This window comes from Mustela nivalis (genome assembly GCF_964662115.1).
Source record: "Mustela nivalis genome assembly, chromosome: 4".
Taxonomy (NCBI): Eukaryota; Metazoa; Chordata; class Mammalia; order Carnivora; family Mustelidae; genus Mustela; species Mustela nivalis.
Window position 1 is genome coordinate 86,213,299 of NC_139023.1, and position 21,125 is coordinate 86,234,423.

The 21,125-nt window shown below is 34.5% G+C and overlaps 1 protein-coding gene across 7 annotated transcripts in view; it reads right to left on the reverse strand.

Annotated features, from left to right (window-relative positions):
- Positions 1 to 21,125, reverse strand: part of AFG2A (AFG2 AAA ATPase homolog A) — a 331,896-nt gene that overhangs the window by 198,762 nt on the left and 112,009 nt on the right. For all 7 annotated transcript variants that reach the window (XM_082728225.1, XM_082728226.1, XM_082728231.1 and 4 more), the window contains one exon: positions 15,564 to 15,690. In XM_082728225.1, coding sequence (XP_082584351.1) covers positions 15,564 to 15,690 — 127 coding nt within the window. The remainder of the gene's footprint in view (positions 1 to 15,563; positions 15,691 to 21,125) is intronic.

Consider the following 21,125-nt stretch of genomic DNA (forward strand, 5'->3'; position numbering starts at 1 on the left):
AATTACACAAAAATAAACTCAAAAGGGATGAAGGATCTAAACGTGAGACCTCAAATCCTAGAACTCCTAGAAGAGAACACAGGCAGTGATTTTTCTGACACTGTCATAGCAACATTTTTCTAGACATGTCTCCTAGGCAAGGAAAACAAAAGCAAAAATAAACTTATGGGACTACATCAAAATAAAAACTTTTGCACAGCAAAGGAAATAATCAACAAAACTAAAGACAGCCGACTGAATGGGACAAGATATTTGCAAATGACATATTCAGTAATGGGCTTGTATCCAAAATACATGAAGAAGTTATACAATGCAACACTCAAAACACAAATAATCCAATTAAAATGGGCAGAAGACATGAATAGACATTTCTGCAAAGAAGACATCCAGGTGGCCAATGGACACATGAAAAGAGGCTCAACATCATTAATCATCAGTCATTTGAAATATAAATCAAAACCACAATGAGGTATCACCTCACACCTGTCAGAATGGCTAAAATTAAAAAACAAACAAAAAAACATACATACAAACAAAAAAACAGAAGAAACCACAAGTGTTGGAGAAGGTGTGAGGAAAAAGGAACCCTCTTGTACTCTTGGTGGGAATGCAAACTGGTACAGCTACTGAGGAAAACAGTATAGAGGTTCCTCAAAAAATTAAAAATAGAATTACTTATGATCCAGTAATCCCACTACAGGGTATGTGCCCAAAGAACACAAAGACACTGATTCAAAAAGATACATACACTCCTATGCATACTGCACCATTATTTATAATAGCCGAATTACAAAGTGTCCCATTGATTGATGAATGGATAAAGAAACACACACACACACACACACACACACACAGAGAGAGAGAGAGAGAGAGAGAGAGAGGAATATTATTCAGCCCTAAAAAAGAATGAAATCTTGCCATTTGCAACAACATGGATGGCTATACGGGCTATAATGCTAAGTGAAGTAAGTCAGAGAAAAACAAACACCATATGATCTTACTATATGGGGAATTTAAGAAACAAAACAAATGAACAACAAAGAGACAAACCAAAAAAAAAGACTTTTAATAAAGATAACTGATAGTTACCAGAGGGAAATGGATGGGAGGATGGGTGAAACAGGTGAAGGAGGTTAAGAGTTCATTTATCATGATGAGCACTGAGTAATGTATAGAATGGACGAATCACTATATTGTACACCTGAAATAAATATAACACTGTATGTTAACTATACTGGAATTAAAATAAAATTAAAAACTAAAAAGCAAATAAATAATAAAACAGTGGTAAAAAATTTAAAAAACAATAACTACGTAGTGTAAATGTTATAAAATGTAAAATTTTTAAACAAATACAGGTATAGAATATAGTCAGGTTGTAGCACATCTTGATAATACATGAGAAACGGACATATTGTAGGATAAAACATAAGGTATTTGGAGGAACAGGAAGCCCTGCATTGCAATACTACCTTTATGACTTATTAGTTCTTGAACGATGGCAAGTCATTCAATCTCTCTGAATATCAATTTCTTGATCTTCAAAATATAAACCGAAATATTACTTTGCAGGCTCATTAGAATTACAGATGATATATGCGTGCTCAATTAAAAGTGGTAATAATTGTTATCAGCTATATTTCTGGATTTTTTGATTCCCTGCATGTATTCAATTTTGTATTTTTTCTTTCAATATAATACCAAAGGAAAAAATCCTACAATTAAATGCATAAGCCCTATATTAATATATTCATATCTATATAGATAGATTTATAATATTCAATATACACATTATACCTTTGTTTGGACTACATTTTTACTTCTTTGTTTTCCATGAAGAAAATTTTTGTTGCTTATGAGAACATTTGGCTTTTCTCATGGGACGTAGGTTTAGGTCACAAATATGAATGTGAGATACCAAGATACAGAGACTTGGCTACAAAACACTCTTCTTCTGGGGCACCTGGGTGGCTCAGTGGGTTACAGCCTCTGCCTTCGGCTCAGGTCATGGTACCAGGGTCCTGGGATCTAGGCCCGCATCAGGCTCTCTGCTCGGCAGGGAACCTGCTTTCCCCCTCTCTCTCTGCCTACTTGTGATGTCTGTCTGTCAAATAAATAAATAAATCGTTAAAGAAAAAAAGCAAAACAAAACCATTCTTCTTCTTACCTATTCTGCAAACCGTGTAAGCAGAAAAATCAACTATCACCAAAATATGCTCATGAGTATAACTAAAAGAAAGAAGTTTTATGAGAAATTATTTTTAATTATTTTGATCATGATTAAATGTGCACCTACATTACATCCACAAGGCCATTGGAGTAGTTAACATAGCTTTGATCTTAGTGTGCATTTTTCTGTTCAATAAATATATTACTGAACTACCCAAAACATCTTTTACTAAATATTTATCACTCCCAAGAAAAAACTACATAAACAGTATATTACTGGTGATAAAATGAGGAGGTAAAAACGTAAGAAATATTAGTTTTCTCAATGAAGGACAGAGAAAAAGTTAAAAAGACAAACAAATTACCTCAGCAAATTATCATTTCAAATCAGCAAAATTATAGCAGACATAAAAAAAGCTGGTATTTTCCAAATGCACTGATACAGTTAATAAGAATATGTAAGGCAGGTCTCCTTCATACTAACTGCTTACTATGAGTTCTAAGCACTTGGATAAATCAGTAAACAAAATCCTTGCCCTTATGAAGCCTATGTGGGGAGACACAAAAATAAACGCTATAAATAAGTAAACTGTGTGGTAATAAATCTATAGGAAATAAACCCTGAGTAATATAAAAGCGGATCTTCAGAAGAGAGAGAAAAGAAGCTGGAGAATCAGATAATTAATATTGTCACTGCCCAAGAGATGCAGCATTATTGTCGGTTCAGATAAAAGAGATCTGTCTTACAAGCATTTCCCAGTCTTACAATTTCTAGCATTTTGTAACCTATGTTGTAACTATTAATAAAAAAGAAAGTCAAACATTTTTGTAGGACATGTTTGTTTTTGCCTCTCCCTCACCTAGCACACTGCTTGGCACATAACAGGTGCTCAATGAATATCTGATGGCTGACTCATTCTAAGACAACTAACAAACAGTTTATCTGAATAGTACTGATCCAAAATTTAGTTCAAGGGCTGGCAAACTTTTCCCACAGGGCCAGATAGTAAACATTTTTATCTTATTGACTAAATAGTCTATGCAACAATAGGCATGGCTATGTTTCAATAAAACTTTATAAAAATAAGCAGAGAGCTCAGTTGTTTTCTATTCTCTGCTTAGTTTATTCTGGACCTAATTGCTTTAAATCTTGTTAGATTTTCCTAGATATATAAAAGTAAACTTATTCCTTACTTGCTAATGCTTACTTTCCCAATTCTAATCAACTAAATCAAAAAACAAAACATAACTTCAACAATAACAATATGCACAAACTCCAGTTCTCCTTCCTTCTCTCCTTTCCCTCCTTTCCTGTCTCCCTTTTTGATTTTTAAGTGAAAATTCATAACCACACTTAAAGTGTGAATAAAGCTACTACACTGCCCAACAGTATACCACAGTTTTTACGAGAACACATACACAGAGGTCTACCAGTCATCTAATACAACGCAAATATCAGAGATTGAATTCAAATTTATAAATACAAAGAAAAGCTGATCAGAATATTAAATATACAATCAAGTCAAAGACATTAAATCTAACACAGAACTTAAGAATTTATTTAGTTTTGTGGTTTAAAGTATAACTTCTAAATTAAACTGCCTGGATTGTTAAACTTTCAGCTCAACTGAATCAGGCTGTTTACTAAATCTTTCTAAGTAAATGTTCCTCAGCAGTAATGACCTATGACTACCTCACAGGATACTACTTTTAATAAAATATGAGCCTTCTACTTGGCCTTTGAAAAAACACACCTATATTTCACCAAGAGGGAACAACAAGTATATCATTAAGCCTGAAAATATGGAGTTAATGAAGAACTCCTAAATACCCAAAAGTATCCTAAATGTGCTTCTCAAACATTAATAGTTTTCTTTACCTTTCTACTTTGATAAAATATACTATCCCTTGCTTTTATCTTATTACATCAAATATTTTTTTTTTGCTACTTTAATTAAAAAACAAAGAAGCTTCAGAATCAAGATTTCCAAAAGACACTAGTGTTAATAATTGGCTTAGCATTTTTTCTATAACAAAACACACTTCTGAGTAAGTCTGTCATCAAACATGTAAGCCCCAGGACATAGATGTTACCAGCTCCATAGACTAAAAAGCTGCTAAAAGGTAGACACTATTACTTGATATGCAACATAATGATCCAAAGCACTTGTCTGGTTCACCTGCACTGTCCCTTCCAGGAGACAGAAGTAGAATCTAGCACAGGAAGGAAGAAGGGAAGGAGGGAAGGAAGGGATAAAAATATATTTTCATAATTCTAGCTATACTTTATTACAGTAAGAACCAGATTAAAAACTGTCCTTAATATATGCATAACTGACTTTTGTTACTGAGAATAACTTCTCTAAAAGATTTATTTGTAAAATCTCTAGTTTGCCAGCCAAATTCTCTAAGAATCTTTCTAGCACTAAAATTCTACCTCCTTCTGTACTGAAAGCTGGGTAGCAACACTTGAAAGCAAAATCTTTGCTGGGGTAGTTCCGAGTCTGCTAAGGCAGTGAGAAAGAGAGGTCTGCCTAAAGGGGTTATCAAAAGGCAAGCAAAGGACAGAAAGAGCTGAAAATGCAAAATGCTTTATCTCCGAGTGAAGAGAAACTGTTGCTGAAGCAGAGCTGACATTTTCCTCTGCATTTGCGATTAACAAGTTTTTTTTTTTTTTCTAGTGTGTTTAATGGTCAGGTTTTGAGGTAGGCTTTATATACTGTAAAATTCACCACATTTAGTTTTATAGTTAGAAGGGTTCTGACAAACATATATAGTCCTATAATCACCACCACAACAAAAATCTAGAATATTCCCATCACCCCCAAAAGTTTCTTCATGGCACTTTGTGGTCAATCCCTACCCCCAAGTCCTGGATCTGATTTCTGTCCCTGTGGCCTTGCCTTTTCCAGACTGTCACATAAACAGAACCAGTCAGTATACTCTTTAACCTTTTGTGTTTGGCTTCTTTCACCTAGCATAATGCTTCCATCTTATTGCATATACCAGAAATGTGTTTCTTTTTTTATGGCTAAGTGGTACTTCATTGTATGAGCAAAGCAGAACTTCTTTATCCATTTATCAGTTGATAGACATTTGGGGCTGTTTAGTGATAATGAATAAAACTGCTATAAACATTTGCCTAGAGGTCTTTGTGTAGACAAAAGTTTTCATTTCTTTCGGACAAATACCTAGAAGTGGAATCGCTATATATTAAGGTAAATGTATATTTAACTATACAGGGAATTTTTTTTTATTAGGAAAGATTGATAATTTCACTTAAAATTAAAAAAAAAAAAAGATACTACACTGGCTGATGGTATACACAGTTTTTACCAGCGAGAACATACATAGAACTACTAATATTACACAATTTATTGAGCTAAGGAATACATTGGTGTTGTGTAAAATACATATGCTTATATTTGATTAGAATCAATTAGAGATCATAAGCAAATCACTCACACACTGGATGCCCAGTATATACCTAATGACAGCTAGTCCCTCTCCACTGTTCAACTTTCCCTTTTCTCAATGTTCCTACCTCACCCCAACTCAAACTTACACAAACCTACACTTAATATTAAATCACTATTTGTTAAATAAATTATATACAGTAGGACACACACACACATACACACAAATTTCAACTATTATTTTTTTAAAACAAAGCCAATTCCACTCATTTCCTTAAGTCACTCATCCTCTGGACAGAGGAGGGGAAGCCTCCTCTAAAGGCCACAGATGCTGCACTCAGAAAACATTTCAGGTAAGTATCACCATCTTGTGTCCAGACAGAGTAACTGCAATACCAAATTCACTGAGACCAACACATACATGGTTTTAAAAGACCAGATCTAAGATCCAGTTTTTCCAAATCTATGGTGAATATACATGCCAGTATAATACTGCAAACAAGGTTAGACTGTGCATGTTTTATGATAATACTTCAAAACCTGCCTGTATTTCATATTTGATGATACATATCCTAAAAAAAAGAACTGAATTTTCTTTATTACATACTTGATACTTTTGCACACCCCTTCCAAAGTGCACATGCACACACACGCGCGCACGTGCACACACACACACACACACACACACACACAATGAATAGAATTCCAGGCATCAAACTGGCACATTATTGTTAATACTCACTATGCACTTTAAAAATAATCACCAAATTAGCCCTTCTACAAATAATCTTAAAATACTGAATACAGAGCTTCCGATTTAGTTCTTGGCTACACTGAACATCAAATATGAGATCCTAGGAGCATTAAGAATACATGGGAAGAAGCTTTTTCAAATTTAAATAATCAACTTTAAATAATCATATGTTTAGACATTTCTGTTCTAACTCAAAATTATTTTTACATTCATTTTAAGTTTTCAAAAACAGAGTATTAAATAGACCAAAACATTACAGATACTGTAAAACTGATCAGACATCTGTGAAAGGAGAAAATATGCAGCTCAACAAGTTTTCTTTTTCTAAGAGTAATAAATTTTCAGTGAAAACGTTACGGTGTTCTTCAACTGTCAACCGAAGTTTTTATTACACAACAACAGCCTTAAGGCTGATTTATGGCTTTCCCCCCTATTCTGACAATCAAGTGGTTAAAAAGAAAAGTCATTTTCGCACACCTGGATAATATTTGCTTACTTTTATAACATGTTTGAAGAAAAGAACTTTTTAGCAACATGAAAGTTTGGGGAGGTGACACCTGAAAAAGCCTAAAAAAAAAAAAACAACCTCAGAAATGTGTTTGGTAAATAGCATGCTTTTATGTAGCATTTGGAAAATCTGTTATTAACTATCTCTAAGTCACAACATAAGAGAATTTGGGGACATTAATGACATATCTTGGATTATCTACCACATTTTGACAGGTAAAGAAATAGAGGTCCAGAGAGGATGAATAATTTCAAAGGAGATAGTTTGTTAGCAACAGAGCTAGAATGAGAAACAAAAATCCCCAAATCTGTATCTGTCTGCCTCATTTCTCCCATTGTTCATTTCTCACTATCAATTTCAGGTCTTTCTATCACAGTCTACATATAACATTCTAGTCCTTAACATCTTTGCCATCTACATATGCTAATCTCCTTTTCCCCTAGACTCATTTCTACAGTTAAACTGCTTACATGATGCAGAAGCCCTTCTCCAATGCTATGCATACTCCAAAAACTCAATCAGAAATGCTAAGTATTGGGAAGGCCCATGCCCAAGGCACTATAAATAAAAAGGTCAAATAAGAAAATTATACAACTCCTCGTACAATAAAATATCTGTAGTATCACAAACTCATGAAACTGTACCTATAAAAGTGGAAGTGATGGGGACACTAACTACCTATTTCAGCACTGTTTTAAAGCTAAAAAAATACTTTCATAATAATTTCAAAAATAATTTCATTTCTAAATTTCACTGAATATTATTTAAGTCTTATCTTGTCTATTTCCATTGGAGAAAACAAAGCATTTCAGAGTATGTATTCTTAAGGTAAATTAGGTGAATTTTTACTTTCTTAAATTACATAGGTTAAACTATTTTTCAAAAAGTCAGAAAGCTACAGAAATTCTTCTTGATAATTAAGATATATAATGCCTCTGCTATTAATACCTATAAGACACACATAGGGAATGGCAGAAACAGAATCCCACACTTGACAAATTAGAAAGATCGGATGTAATTTGATGAATTTAGCAAGAATTAATTCCTCTACTTCTAAGGCCTAAAGCCCTAGCAGCTGGCTAGCAGAAACTATTGGGAAACCACTTGGACTTAAGGAAAAACAAATCTCTGGGAAGCATATAAAAAGTAGGAATAGCTCGGAGGAGCTGTACTTGAAGGAAGATCTCTAGATCTGATCGCACTATGGCTCAACTTCTAAGACTTAAATCAAATTAATAATACAAGCCCAAGGCGGGGAAGCTATAACTTAGCAGAAGACTCTGAGGAAACATGGGCTTTTTGGTTTTGTTTTTGTTTTGTTCTTGATGACTTTAAATTCAACAGCAGTCCACAGAGTGATTCAGCTGGCAAATAATCTAACACAATCCTGGAATGCATTAGCAGAAGACATGATATTCAGACTGAAGGCATTAAGTGTCTTACTAAACTCTGTAATGATCCGACTACAACCTACTACAGTATATTCATCTGTGGATGCCGTAATTTCAGAGAGAAAGGAACAAATGAACAACAGTTCAGAGGGGGTAAAAAAAGGATAAGAATGCCAAAGACGAAATAAAACAAGATGTCAAGCCTGGAGAAGAGAAGACTAGTTGGTGAGGCGGAATGTAAGACACATAACAGTTTTCAAAAATAAAGAAGAACCATATTAGAAGAAAGATTAAAAACTGTACTTGTGGCTGGTATGTTGAAGCTTTGGGGAGACACACAGCAACTGGTTCAGTAGAACAACAAAATTCCTAAAAATAATCTGAGACAAAGATGGAGCGGTCTATTTCATGAGATAATAATCTCCTCTCTCCCATCAGTTTGGAGAGTAAGCAAATGACGGAGAAGTGGGGGGTAGAAATTTTACAATGAGAGGGGAGGATTAATATATCAGAAGGATAACTAGACTATCAAAGCCTTCCAAGTTCACTCCAATCTTGAAAAAATTAGTTTCTTTCACAACTTGGGTATCAAGGGCAATATGTACTGTGTTATTTATACTTTCTCTAACAGAAGATTAAATCTACTCCTATTTGCATATGAAAATAAAATATTATTCACCAAACATCTAAATATAGAATCTTAATTTCTCAAAATTTAAATATCTCAGCCTGAAAATTCCTGTGATAATACTAAAATGGGCATTCAACTCACAGTTATAAAAAACTAAAAAACCAAATAAAACTTTAAGATTCAAGTGCCATTAAGAAACACATTATCCGGGGCACCTGGGTGGCTCAGTGGGTTAAGGCCTCTACCTTTGGCTCTGCTCATGATCCCAGTGTTCTGGGATCAAGCCCCGCATCAGGCTCTCCGCTCCTCGGGGAGCCTGCTACCTCTTTTCTCTCTGCCTGCCTCTCTCCCTACTTGTGATCTCTGTCTGTCAAATAAATAAATAAAATCTTTAAACAAACAAACAAAAAGAAATACATTATCCATACAATTAAAAAACTACACTTACAGAAGCTACCATAATAGATACGGTGAAAACACTTAAAGCTTTAAAACAAACAAACATACAAACACCTATCACTAATGATAAAGCCACTTCTGAGAGTCCTGTAAAATGAAGGTAAAGCTAAAATTGGAAGGTGAATTTGGAGGAGGCCTCGCAGGCCTGACCACATTACAGCTCACCTTATAATCCACCAAGACTCTCCACATCATTTTGATAAACAATATTAAGGATTATAAACATCCTTTCCTAAAATACAAGAAAGTAAAGAATTATAATATTTAAAATTTTAATGTCTGTTAGGTCAAGCAGCTTTTTAGTTCCAACTTAGCTGAGAATAGCAATATTAAAAAGAATGGCACTTGCAACTAGGAAAGGTAAGGAGAAAAGCCATCTGTAAACATATCTGTACTCTTTATTCTATAGGTATTTTTGGAACTCAATTCACTTGAAAATTGGGAGACACATATGTTTTTCTTCTCACTTGCCAACATTTCTAAATATGCTAATTAAGTTTTCCCAATGTTACAAAGATATCCATAAAACCAACTTTTAATTTGCAATACTTAAGAAATAAAAATATTATGTCATATTTAACTCTTCAAGCACATTTCCTCTACTGGAAAATTAATGCCAGTTTATAATATCCATGAGCTAAACATATGAAGTTAGAAAATGATTCCGAACCCTGAATTATTCAATATTTCTATATAACTTCCAAAGTTTTCGTCAATTGAACAATCTTCTCCATAGATGACTCAGCAGAATTTTCAAAATTTTACAGATTTACTATTATAAGAAAACTACCTTTATAGGCTATATACTTTATAGTAGTAATAATAATATACTAGGCATCAGTACTAAAAGTAACCAAGTGACTAAATGAAAAAATATTCATAAAACTAAACTATTTTGAGGTTTGAGGTTTTTTTAATGTCTGAGAAAGAAGACATGGCCATTTCTTAATATCTAACACAAGTGCTTGAAATGCCATGGATTGGACATTATATTCTTCTAAAGGGGCCACATAAACAAGAGCCTAATAAGGAACAATATAAACTCCTATAGTTTAGACTTTGTTATTTGGGCATCAATAAAAATTCAGTTGTTTTCTAAAAAGTCTCTTGTTGCTGAGGAAATCCAGACCATCATCCATCTAAAGACAATGTGTCAACTTGACATTATACAATCTCATTAATCTTCATCTATCCTTCACATCTTGTCATTCTTATGGAAAATGGACACTTGGGAATATGACTTTTCTTCCCTCACTTAGCAGCTGGAGGAGAGAGTTAAGTCATAAAAAGTCTATGGAGACTTCAGGATACCACCAGGAACCACAAGCAATCACTTTACTTAGCCTAGTGTGCTACATCACATCTAACGTATTTGACATGTAACTATGACATAGCAGGAAAGAGAATAATGTGATTACTGAGCTGTGTGTCTTACTTCCTTTAGCTGAATCACCAGAATCCCCAAGAAACTCCAGCTCTAGTTTCCCCAAGCTACATGAAACTGAGATATTGTCCATAAAAGACACTAAATACACACAATATAAGGGTCACATAATGATGTCAATTTCACTCCTCTGGCAGTCCAAGAATTCTCACCCTTTTAACATACTAACTTAAGGTCACCATGACACAGAAGTTGTGGCTTAACAGACAATAGGATGGTAAAGTATGCCAGCTAATTTACAAGGCCAAACACCTTAATTAAATTTAGCACAAGTTAGACCAAATGTATAATTTCTCTGGCACTAGGACAGTCTTTTTTAAGCTAAAAAAAAAAAAAAAATCCCTCTACCTTTTAGCAGCACATGAAATTTACTTACTTTAATTCTTCTGTTACCCATACTCTTCCTATTATAGTTTCCTCCAGACAAGGCAGATGGTAGAAACTGTCTATTCATTTCATAACAGGAAGTTTTTTCATTTTTATATTATCTCTTAAGACTGTTTTGTTTCTACCAGGACAGACCTTCAGGACATACTCTGAACGTGTTATAATCATACATGCACTGAAACTTTTTTTATAGTACTATTAAATGATATACAAATAATGCTCTAAAATAGTTCTTCAAAGGAAAAAGTCTGCAAAGAAAAATGACTTTTGATGTAGTATGTATCATATGAGCAGTAACAAAGGTATAATTAAGAATAAAATCCATATTCCACACAAATACAGTATTCTACCTAAAATAGAAAAGAATTAACTTTTTTATTTTTTTTTACAAAAATCACTGATTACTTAAAGTGTTTTTTGTTTGTTTGTTTGTTTTTTGCACTATTACAGAATACAATATGCAGAACGTTTAGACTCTGTTGTAATGTACTAAATTCAAAGTTGTACTTGAAAGCACAGCACATCAATTGATGATCTTGAAACCATTCTTATACCACTTAAAAATGCTTTTTCCCATTTACCAATTTTATGTTTTGCTGTCAGGAATAACTTTATTATTTAATCCTTTACAAATTAAACATTGTAAATTTTGAAAAATTTGAATACTAAATTAAAAACACTTAGATCCCCCTGACCTAGTGGAAATAAGTCCAGTTAGCAAATACTTTTGATATCTTTTTTTTTTCTTTTTAAGATTCTACTTATTTATTTGAGAGACAGAGATCACAAATAGATGGAGAGGCAGGCAGAGAGAGAGGGGAAGCAAGCTTCCTGCTGAGCAGAGAGCCAGATGTGGGGCTCGATCCCAGGATCCAGAGATCATGACCCAAGCCAAAGGCAGAGGCTTAACCCACTGAGCCACTCAGGTACCCCAATACTTTCGATATCTTGATTTAAATGTGCTCATCCAAAGTTAGCTGGTTAAAAAAAGTTGGATTTCTAGTATTCAAAAACTAATCAAAGTATGTGTGTAAATGCATATGTACATATACATATAAACATACAAGCATACATATAAGTATGCTATATACATACTATATCTTTGTATAGGTTTATACTTCTCTCTGAAACATCTTAAAGAGGTCAATAAATCAAGGTGTTAACAATTAATATTGATACTTAAAACAGTTACTTTGCACAATTACATGTTTTTAGAACTGATGAAGTCAAGGTAACATTTTATAAAGGATTAAAAAAAACATGGCTAGAAGTTCGTTCGGCAAGCTATTTCCCAAACTTCAATTTCTGAAACTGTGTGATGATGAAGACTCATGAGTTACTGTTTTGAAATACAACATTTGCCTTCCTAAGGCAAATTATCATCAGGCAAGAAACACAAAAACAATGCAAAATCCTTGAAATGTAAAAAAACAAAAACAAAAAAAAAAACTACTTCCATCCCTTCAATTTTCTGTCTTTGGAGACAACTTCTGCCCCAAATCCAGTTAAGTATTTTCTCCAAGAGATCCAAATATCTTCAGATTAAACTATCCCAAAGAGAATGAAAATTCTCTACCATTACCTTGGGGGTTTTGAATTTAGAAAGCTGAGTAAAAAAAAAAAAAAAAAGGCCCCAGACCTTGCAGCGGCCCAAGAGTAACTTCTAATCTCTAGGTTTATCTTTAAAATTTCTAAAAGTCTTTTGTACCAGGTGTTGGTTAAAAAAAAAACTAGGATAGGGACGCCTGAGTGGCTCAGTTGGTTAAGCAGCTGCCTTCGGCTCAGGTCATGATCCCAGGGTCCTGGGATTGAGTCCCACATCAAGCTCCTTGCTCAGCAGAAGCAGAAGCAGGGAGCCTGCTTCTCCCTCTGCCTCCCTCTGCCCCTGCCTGCCTCTCTGTCTGCCAGTGCTCTCTCTGACAAATAAATAAAATCTTTAAAAAAAAAACTAGGATAAATTAGATCTACTGTAAAACACAACAGTTAGGGATCAATTTAGGTCTTACAGGGGCAAAAGTAAGCAAAACAGATTATAAATTAACAATTCCACCATATTAAGTAACAAACTTACAAAGTGTCACATATATAAAGAACACGAAAAAATTGTAACTTTTACAAAAGGAGTTTAAATCTATTTATCGTTTTCTATTTTAAGAAAGATTATATGTATAATTTGAAGAAAGATATATGTGCACAGGGCAAGGCAAAGAAATGTTGCATCTGAGAAAACAAGCAGATTCCACAAAACAAGAACATTTCAGAGGAACTGGTTCATAGCCAATTATATGACAGGCAAGGAAGAAGGAAAAGCTGGTCTCTGAGAAAGTCAGAAGTTGTTCTTAGTACTTGGAACAGAATTCAGATAGGAGAAGGGGGAAAACGCTGAAGAGCACTCTGGTAGGAAGACTTCTAGTACAGTCACAAGATTTTGGTCCTCTAGACGGCTAGTACTTTCTCCCAGTTATTCAATCAAATGCTACTTTAGGTGCTACTGTGAGGGGCTTTTGCAAATGTAATTAATTAAGGTCCTGAATCTACTGACTTGAAGGTGGAGAGATTTTCCTTTGTTGGGCCTAACCTGATCAGATGAGACTAAAAGACTGAGCTTTTCTGGCAAGAGAAGCTTAAAGCATAAGAGGAATAAAATGTGATTTCTTTTATTTATTTAATTATTTATTTATTTACTTATTTTTATTTCATTACAAAGACACCAGTTTTCACTGCAGTCTTTGAAGATGGAAGAGGCTATGTGGATAGTCTCTAGGAGATACAGTAGCTCCCGCTGACAGCCAATAAAAAAATTTAGTCCTTTGGCCTGTCCCATTCATGTGAGATTAGAAAAGAAATACCAGCTCCTGACAACAATATAGTCCTGCCAACACTTTGTTTTCAGCCTGTAGTGAGACTCTAGAACAGACAACTCTGTCATGCCATTCCCAGATTTTGACCGACCTACAGAAATACTAATAAATGGGTGTTGTGCAGAACTGCTAAATTTGAGGTAATCTGTAACACAGAAAAAGACAACTAACAAAACCACCAATCAGGCTGAATCGTATAGCTTGATTTAGATGAACCCAGAGAAGTTTATTGTAAACCCAAAAGTCCTATTTCAAGAAATAGAGTATGTGAAGACATACTCTATTAAGAAATCCAAGAAGACAACTATTAGATTAGGCATTGTAGAGAATGAAACCAAAGAAAGTTTAGAGCTCATTAGCCAAGGGGTAACCAGTAGAAAATGTCATAAAAATACAATGTATTCTTACCAAGAGAAAAAATTTTTTCTGTATTCAGCACTTCTATTTGTGAAACTGAAAGGTGGGGTTAGGTAATCTCTAGGGCTCTTTTAGTACTTTCTATGATACTTGTTAAAATAAAGTCCTACTTTTTTTTTTTTCTCCATAGACATCAGAGGTATCTGAGCATGGACCCAGATCATATAAAGTGCTCAGAACACACCTATCTTCTTAAAAAATACTATAGCAAAAAGGAAACAATTTATTAAAGTCCAAAGCTTTCTCACCTGTATTTGACCCAAAGGTCTTTATCGCATAACAAAATACCCAACTGAACGAAAGCAAAGCTTGCTTTCCACATAATAACTCCTTTCATAACTCTAAAAGGATCATTTTTTCTAAATCCCATTTTTAAAACTGAAAGTCTGTGTATATGTGCATAGGAAAGGAGGGAGGAGCTCATAAGGTCATATATATGAAATAATGTGAACAGAAAAAAGAAAAAATGGTTCATGCTAAAGGAGAAAATTTTTACTCTTAATTTAAACCTTTGCAAAGAAATTATACACTAGGTATAAATTAGGCATTTAAAATTTAGTGAATTCTCTTTATTAAACTATGACTTAGGGAGAAAAAGTGGTAGCAATAGCTAAAAAGGGTTAATTTTCCAATTGTGCAGCTTAGCTTAATGCTATAGCCTAAGTAATTTCTTAGAAAGCTAAAATCCATTGTCACTCTTATTCTCATCACTCTGAAAGCAACTGCAGGCAAAGAATTCTAAAAAGTTGTTAATCATAACTTCAGTCTGACTTATTCTAAATACCCAGAAATTTACATTAATATGACTGAAAATGTTAAAATCTTCTCAAAAATAAATCAGATACATAAACAAAGATTTTCAGAACTTCAATTCTCTGAAAGTTTGACACAACAACAAGGGGGGGGGGGAACTGAAGGGGTTACAAAATAGTCTCATTAATACCAAACCATAAGCAATAAAAACACAGAAGCATTACTCTGTTCTTTATATCTCCTTTAGTTTAAGATTTTCGGGATCCTCTAAATGAAAAACTGATTTCAGAGTAATTTGGTAGAAAAAAAACCCTAACATAATCAAATGACCCAGTTCTTGATTTTAAAACACTCACACTGTTTTGCTTCTTACCTTGTCTATCCTATCTGGGCGGTTAGTAGCTGCCAAAATTGTCACGTCCTTTAACTGTTCAACACCATCCATTTCCGTTAAGAGCTGAGCCAGAACACGGTCAGCTACATTCCCGGCACCTGAAGAACTGATTTTTAAAAACGGAGTTTTAAAACAACTCTATACCAATCCCCAAGTACTTTATTACTTTTAAAAAACTATATATCCTATAACAAAAAAAAATTATGTCTGTTTCAAAATATAAAATGCCTGCTTCAGAATTCATTATTTGTTGAAATTACCATACCCCAAAACTAACTATTCAAATCATTCCTTTTCCTCCTTCAACAGCCATGTTCATTTTCTCTCCAAGAATGAAATATAAAAGATCTGGGAAGTAAGATAAGTAAGATATAAGATCATTTAAAGCAATTCATCAAATACATAGAAAACTGTGTAATTTAATCAATATTTACTTTTTATATGGCAACTGGGAATAAAGAAACTAAATAAAATAAAAACCCATTCTTCACATGAAGTTTAAAGCCCATACAAAACAAAAAAACTCTACACTCTTTATCCATACACAACACACAGGATACTTCTGATGTATCTTGATATTTTAAAATATTAATATTTTTAAGCACATCATCAGGTAGGTAGTGATCACAATCCCCATATGTGGAGAAGCAGGCAAAGAAAGGTATGTTATTGTGTTCCTTTTGTTAATGTATCAGGTCAAATACAAAGCTACTACTAGACATACTATAATTAATTAAATATAATAATTAAATTATAATTTAATCACATTTCCTTTGACAAAAAAATCCAAAACAAAACCGAATATTGATTATTAATAAGGAAATTCGACAGGTCTTACCAATGAACAAAACACTTATATTACATAGTCAAGGTCCTATAATAAGAATTCTTATTAGCAGCAGGTAGGATTTACTAAGAACTGTTGAGTATTGAGAAATATGTAATAAACATATACATACAAGTAATACATGTAATAAACCTGAGTGGAAAATTACAGAGTTTAGCAACATTGTAAGAGAATTAAACATACAAATTCAACCAGATATATGGGGTGAGGGGAAGAAGAGGAAAAAAGGATAGAAGGTACACACCTCTATCACCAGTGACAGAGCAAGTGTACCTTAGTATAACCATCATGTAACATATATAATTAGATAATTAGGATCTCTAACAGAATGTAGATCTCAACATGCATTACAAATTCAAAAACTTGATGTAGTATATACATAGGAGAGTAGCCTCTAACTCAACATCAATCAAACACATATGAGGTTGTTATGTAAATCACACTGTCAATTAAATTAAATAGTTCTTCCCCATGTCTAAAAAGTTTGGGACCAAGGAATACCAGAGAGGCCACTGAGATTTATTTTGGCTAGCCCTAATTCTTGCAAGTAACTAATTGGCAAGTGCATGGATTTGCTAATCTGATTATAAGAATAAACTTTGAACATTCTGAATAAGTGGATTAATATCCTCCGTAATAAAACTTTTCCACATGAGAGTTTACCAGATAGAAACACTGTTAGCAAAAGCTCTAAGGTCACCTTCATTATGACTACAAGCATTTAAATATTTAAGGCTACCACCAGATTACATCTAAAGCCTTTAAATGAATCTACTATGCTAATTAGTTATGATCCTATCTATATTTTCAGACACTAAGAAAGGTCACATTGAACACGTTTTGGTAGAGTCAAGGTGGGCTGTCCAGGGAGATGGTTTCTAAACTTGAAAACTGAGTGAGGACCAAACAGGTAAAAGGAAAGAGAGAACACAGAATACTGAAAATAGAAATCAGTTCAGAATAGATGGGCACAGAAGTTAAGGTGAAAAATGCAAAAGATAACTACAGAAAGATAAATCAAGGCTAGATAATAGGCTTTGTTTTTGAAATCACTGAGTTTGGATTTTATCCTAACTTAAATGGAATGTTTCACCTAGAGACATGACAAAACCAGATTCATGTTTTTGAGGACCACTACAGAGACAGTGTGGAGAACAGATTATAAAAAGGCAATACTGGTCTGTTTTCCAGTCCAGTAACAACTCTTCTTAGACCCTTCTGGGACATGAAATCACACGTGTCTTCATTTGTTCAGGCCACTATTACAAAATATCATAGACTAGGTGGCTTATACACAATAGAAATTTGGGGCACCTGGGTGGCTCAGTCATTAAGCACCTGTCTGCCTTCGGCTCGTGTAGGGTCCTGGGTCCTGGAACTGAACCCCACATAAGGCTCCCAATTCAGCAGGGAGTCTGCTTCTCCCTTTCCCACTCCTGCTGCTTATAGTTCCCTCTCTCACTGTCTCTCCCTCTGTCAAATTAATAAAATCTAAAACAACAACAACAACAAACAATAGAAATTTATTTCTGTCTGGATACTGGGAAGTCCAAGATCAAGGCGCTAGCATGGTTTTAAGAGAGGGGTCTTTTCCTAGCTCATAACTGACACCTTTTCACATCCTCACATAAAGATGGTGGGTGAGCTCTGTGAGGCCTCTTTTTATAAAGACACAAATCCTATTCACCAGATCTCCACCTTCATGACCTAAGCACCTCCCAAAGGCTCTACCACTTAGGATTTCAACATATGAATGTGGGGAGGACACAAATATTTAGACCATAGAAATAAGACAAACCACTGTCCAGGCGTCTGGGTGGCTCAATGGGTTAAGCCTCTGCCTTAGGCTCAGGTCATGATCTCAGGGTCCTGGGATTGAGCCCTGCATCAGGCTCTCTGCTAAGCAGGGAGCCTGCTTCCCCCTCTCTCTCTGCCTGCCTTTCTGCCTACTTGTGATCTTTCTCTCTGTCAAATAAATAAATAAAATCTTAAAAAAAAAAAAAAGATAAACCACTGCCCCCAAACTGGAAAGACGGATAAGCTGAATACAAAGAAACCAATGAGTAGGAACCTCCACAGGAACCAGTGCTGGGGTAAGGGTACTGTAAATGTAAGGGTAAGGAAATGTAAATGATGAATTTCTGGAGGCAGTGAGGGCAAGTCTGAGAATTAAACAATCCAGAAGACACAATCACTGAGGGACTCTTACATTTTTTGTGAGTTTACCTCCAGAAGCCATACCAGGTTCTCACAACGAAGACCTGAGGAAAATCTTGTGCATGCAGCAGAAGGAAGGGAAAAGTAGCTATTTTGAAATATGCCAGAATAGTCTGTACTTCTGAACAAGTCCTGCTTTCAAGAGAAGCTATTTTACCAGAGCCTAAACTATGATAAGTTTATCAGAGCCCAACTGAGGTAGAGGAAGAGATATACCCAACTCTAGCCCTCTCAAGCCATCTTGTATTACTTTAAGGGAAGGTGGGTTACTAAAAAGCAATTGCAAACTTCAAGGTCCAGTAATACAGACTAACTAAAAGACTACAATGTAATCACAGGACCAAAGAACACCTGGCCTCTTATACTCTTACTACTACATTACCAAAGGCCTATTTAACATAGTTCCTTTTATGCAGTATTATTATGTCCATTTACATGTGACAAATATAAATAAAATAAAAACCATTACAAAAAACCAAAATAAAACAAAATCAAAACCATTACAAGGCATACTAATAGACAAACCAAACACAATTTGAAGAAGCTGAATGAACATCAACGAACCAGAGAACCAGCAAAAATGCTATAATCAGACCAGGATTTTTTTTTTTTAAGATTTTATTTATTTGACAGAGAGATCATTTAAGTAGGCAGAGAGGCAGACAGAGAGAGAGGGGAAGCAGGCTCCCTGCTAAGCAGAGAGCACAATGCCAGGCTAGATCCCAGAACCCTGAGACCGTGACCTGACCTTTACCCAGCTTTACCCAGTGAGCCACCAGGATTTTTTTTTAAACTATGATTAATATGCGAAGGGTTCTAAAAGACAAAGGAGACAACATGAAAGAAAGGGGCAACATAGTGATGGATATTCTAAGACTCAAAAAGAAATGGCAGAAATCAAGACACTAGAGCAGAAATAAAAAATACCTTTGATGGGCTCATTAGACTAGACATGGCTGAGGAAAAAATGTCTGAGCTTAATTATTTGTCAATAAAAACTTCCAAAATGAAAAAGCAAAGAGAAAAAAAGACTGAAGAGAAAAAAGACAGAAGAAAAAACAAACAAACAAACAAAAAAACTAAAGAATTTCCAAGGATTATGGAAACTATAAAAGGTGTAAAATATGTTTGAATGAAATACCAGAAGGAGAAAAGATAATGGAATAGAAGAAATATTTGAAGTAATAATGATTGAGAATTTCCCCAAATTAATGTCTGACACCAAAATACAGATCCAGGAAGCCCAGAGAACATCAAGTAGGACACCTGGCAAAAAATTACCTCTAGGCACATCATATTCAAACTACAGAAAAGCAAAGGAAAAAAAAATCTTGAAAGAAGCCAGAGGAACAGTACAGTTTCACATTACAGGTGCAAAAAATAGGAAATATATTAGATAACTCAACAACCATGTAACCAAGGAAAATAGAGTGAAATACTTAAAGTGTTGAGAGAGAGAAAAAACACCTACCTAAATTCGTGTATTCTGGGAAATTATCTTTCAGAATTGAAGGAGAAATAAAGACTTCCTCAAACAAAAATTGAGGGAATTTGTTGTTAGTCGACCTGCCTTGCAAGAAATGTTTTAAAAAGTTGTTCCAGGTGGGGCATTTAGTTGGCTCAGTCAGTTAAATGTCCTACTCTTGATTTTGGCTCAGGTCATGATCTCAGGGTTTTGAAATTGGGACCAATCTCACGTAGAGAGTCTGCTGGAATTTCTCTCTCTCTCTCTCTTTCTCTGAACCTCTCCACCATTTACACTTTCTCTTTCTCTAAAACAAATAAATCTCAAAAAGTTACTTCAGGAAAAGGAAAATGATATAGGTTGAAACTTTAATCTATATAAAAAGAGAGCACTAGAGAGGAATAAGTGAAGACAAAATAAAAACTTCAACTTTCTTATCCTTGATTGATCTAACAGATAATAATTTGTCCAAAATAATGGTAAGAACAATGTAGCCAATGACTACAGTATATGTATAACTGAAATGAATGACAGAAATGATCTAAGGGACTAGAGAGAGAAATTCAAATTTTGGTTATTATAAAGTACCACCTGTGAAGCAGAAGAGAGTTATTTGAAAGTGCATGCAGATTAGTTGTAAATGTACATTGCAAACTCCAGGGCAATCAATGAAAAAAGGGAAAAAATAGAAATATACATTTCATACACCAAGAAAGGAGAGGAAATGGAATCATAAAATGATCAGTTAAAATCAGAAAAGGCAGGGTGCCTGGGTGGCTCAGTTGGTTGAGCAACTGCCTTTGGCTCAGGTCACGGTCCCGGAGTCCCGGGATGGAGTCCCGCATCAGGCTCCCAGCTCCATGGGGAGTCTGCTTCTCCCTCTGACCTTCTCGCCTCTCATGCTCTCTCTCACTGTTTCTCTCTCAAATAAATAAATAAAATCTTTTAAAAAAAATCAGAAAAGGCAGAAAAATAGTCAAAGACAAAAAAAGGAACAAAGAACAAGGAATAG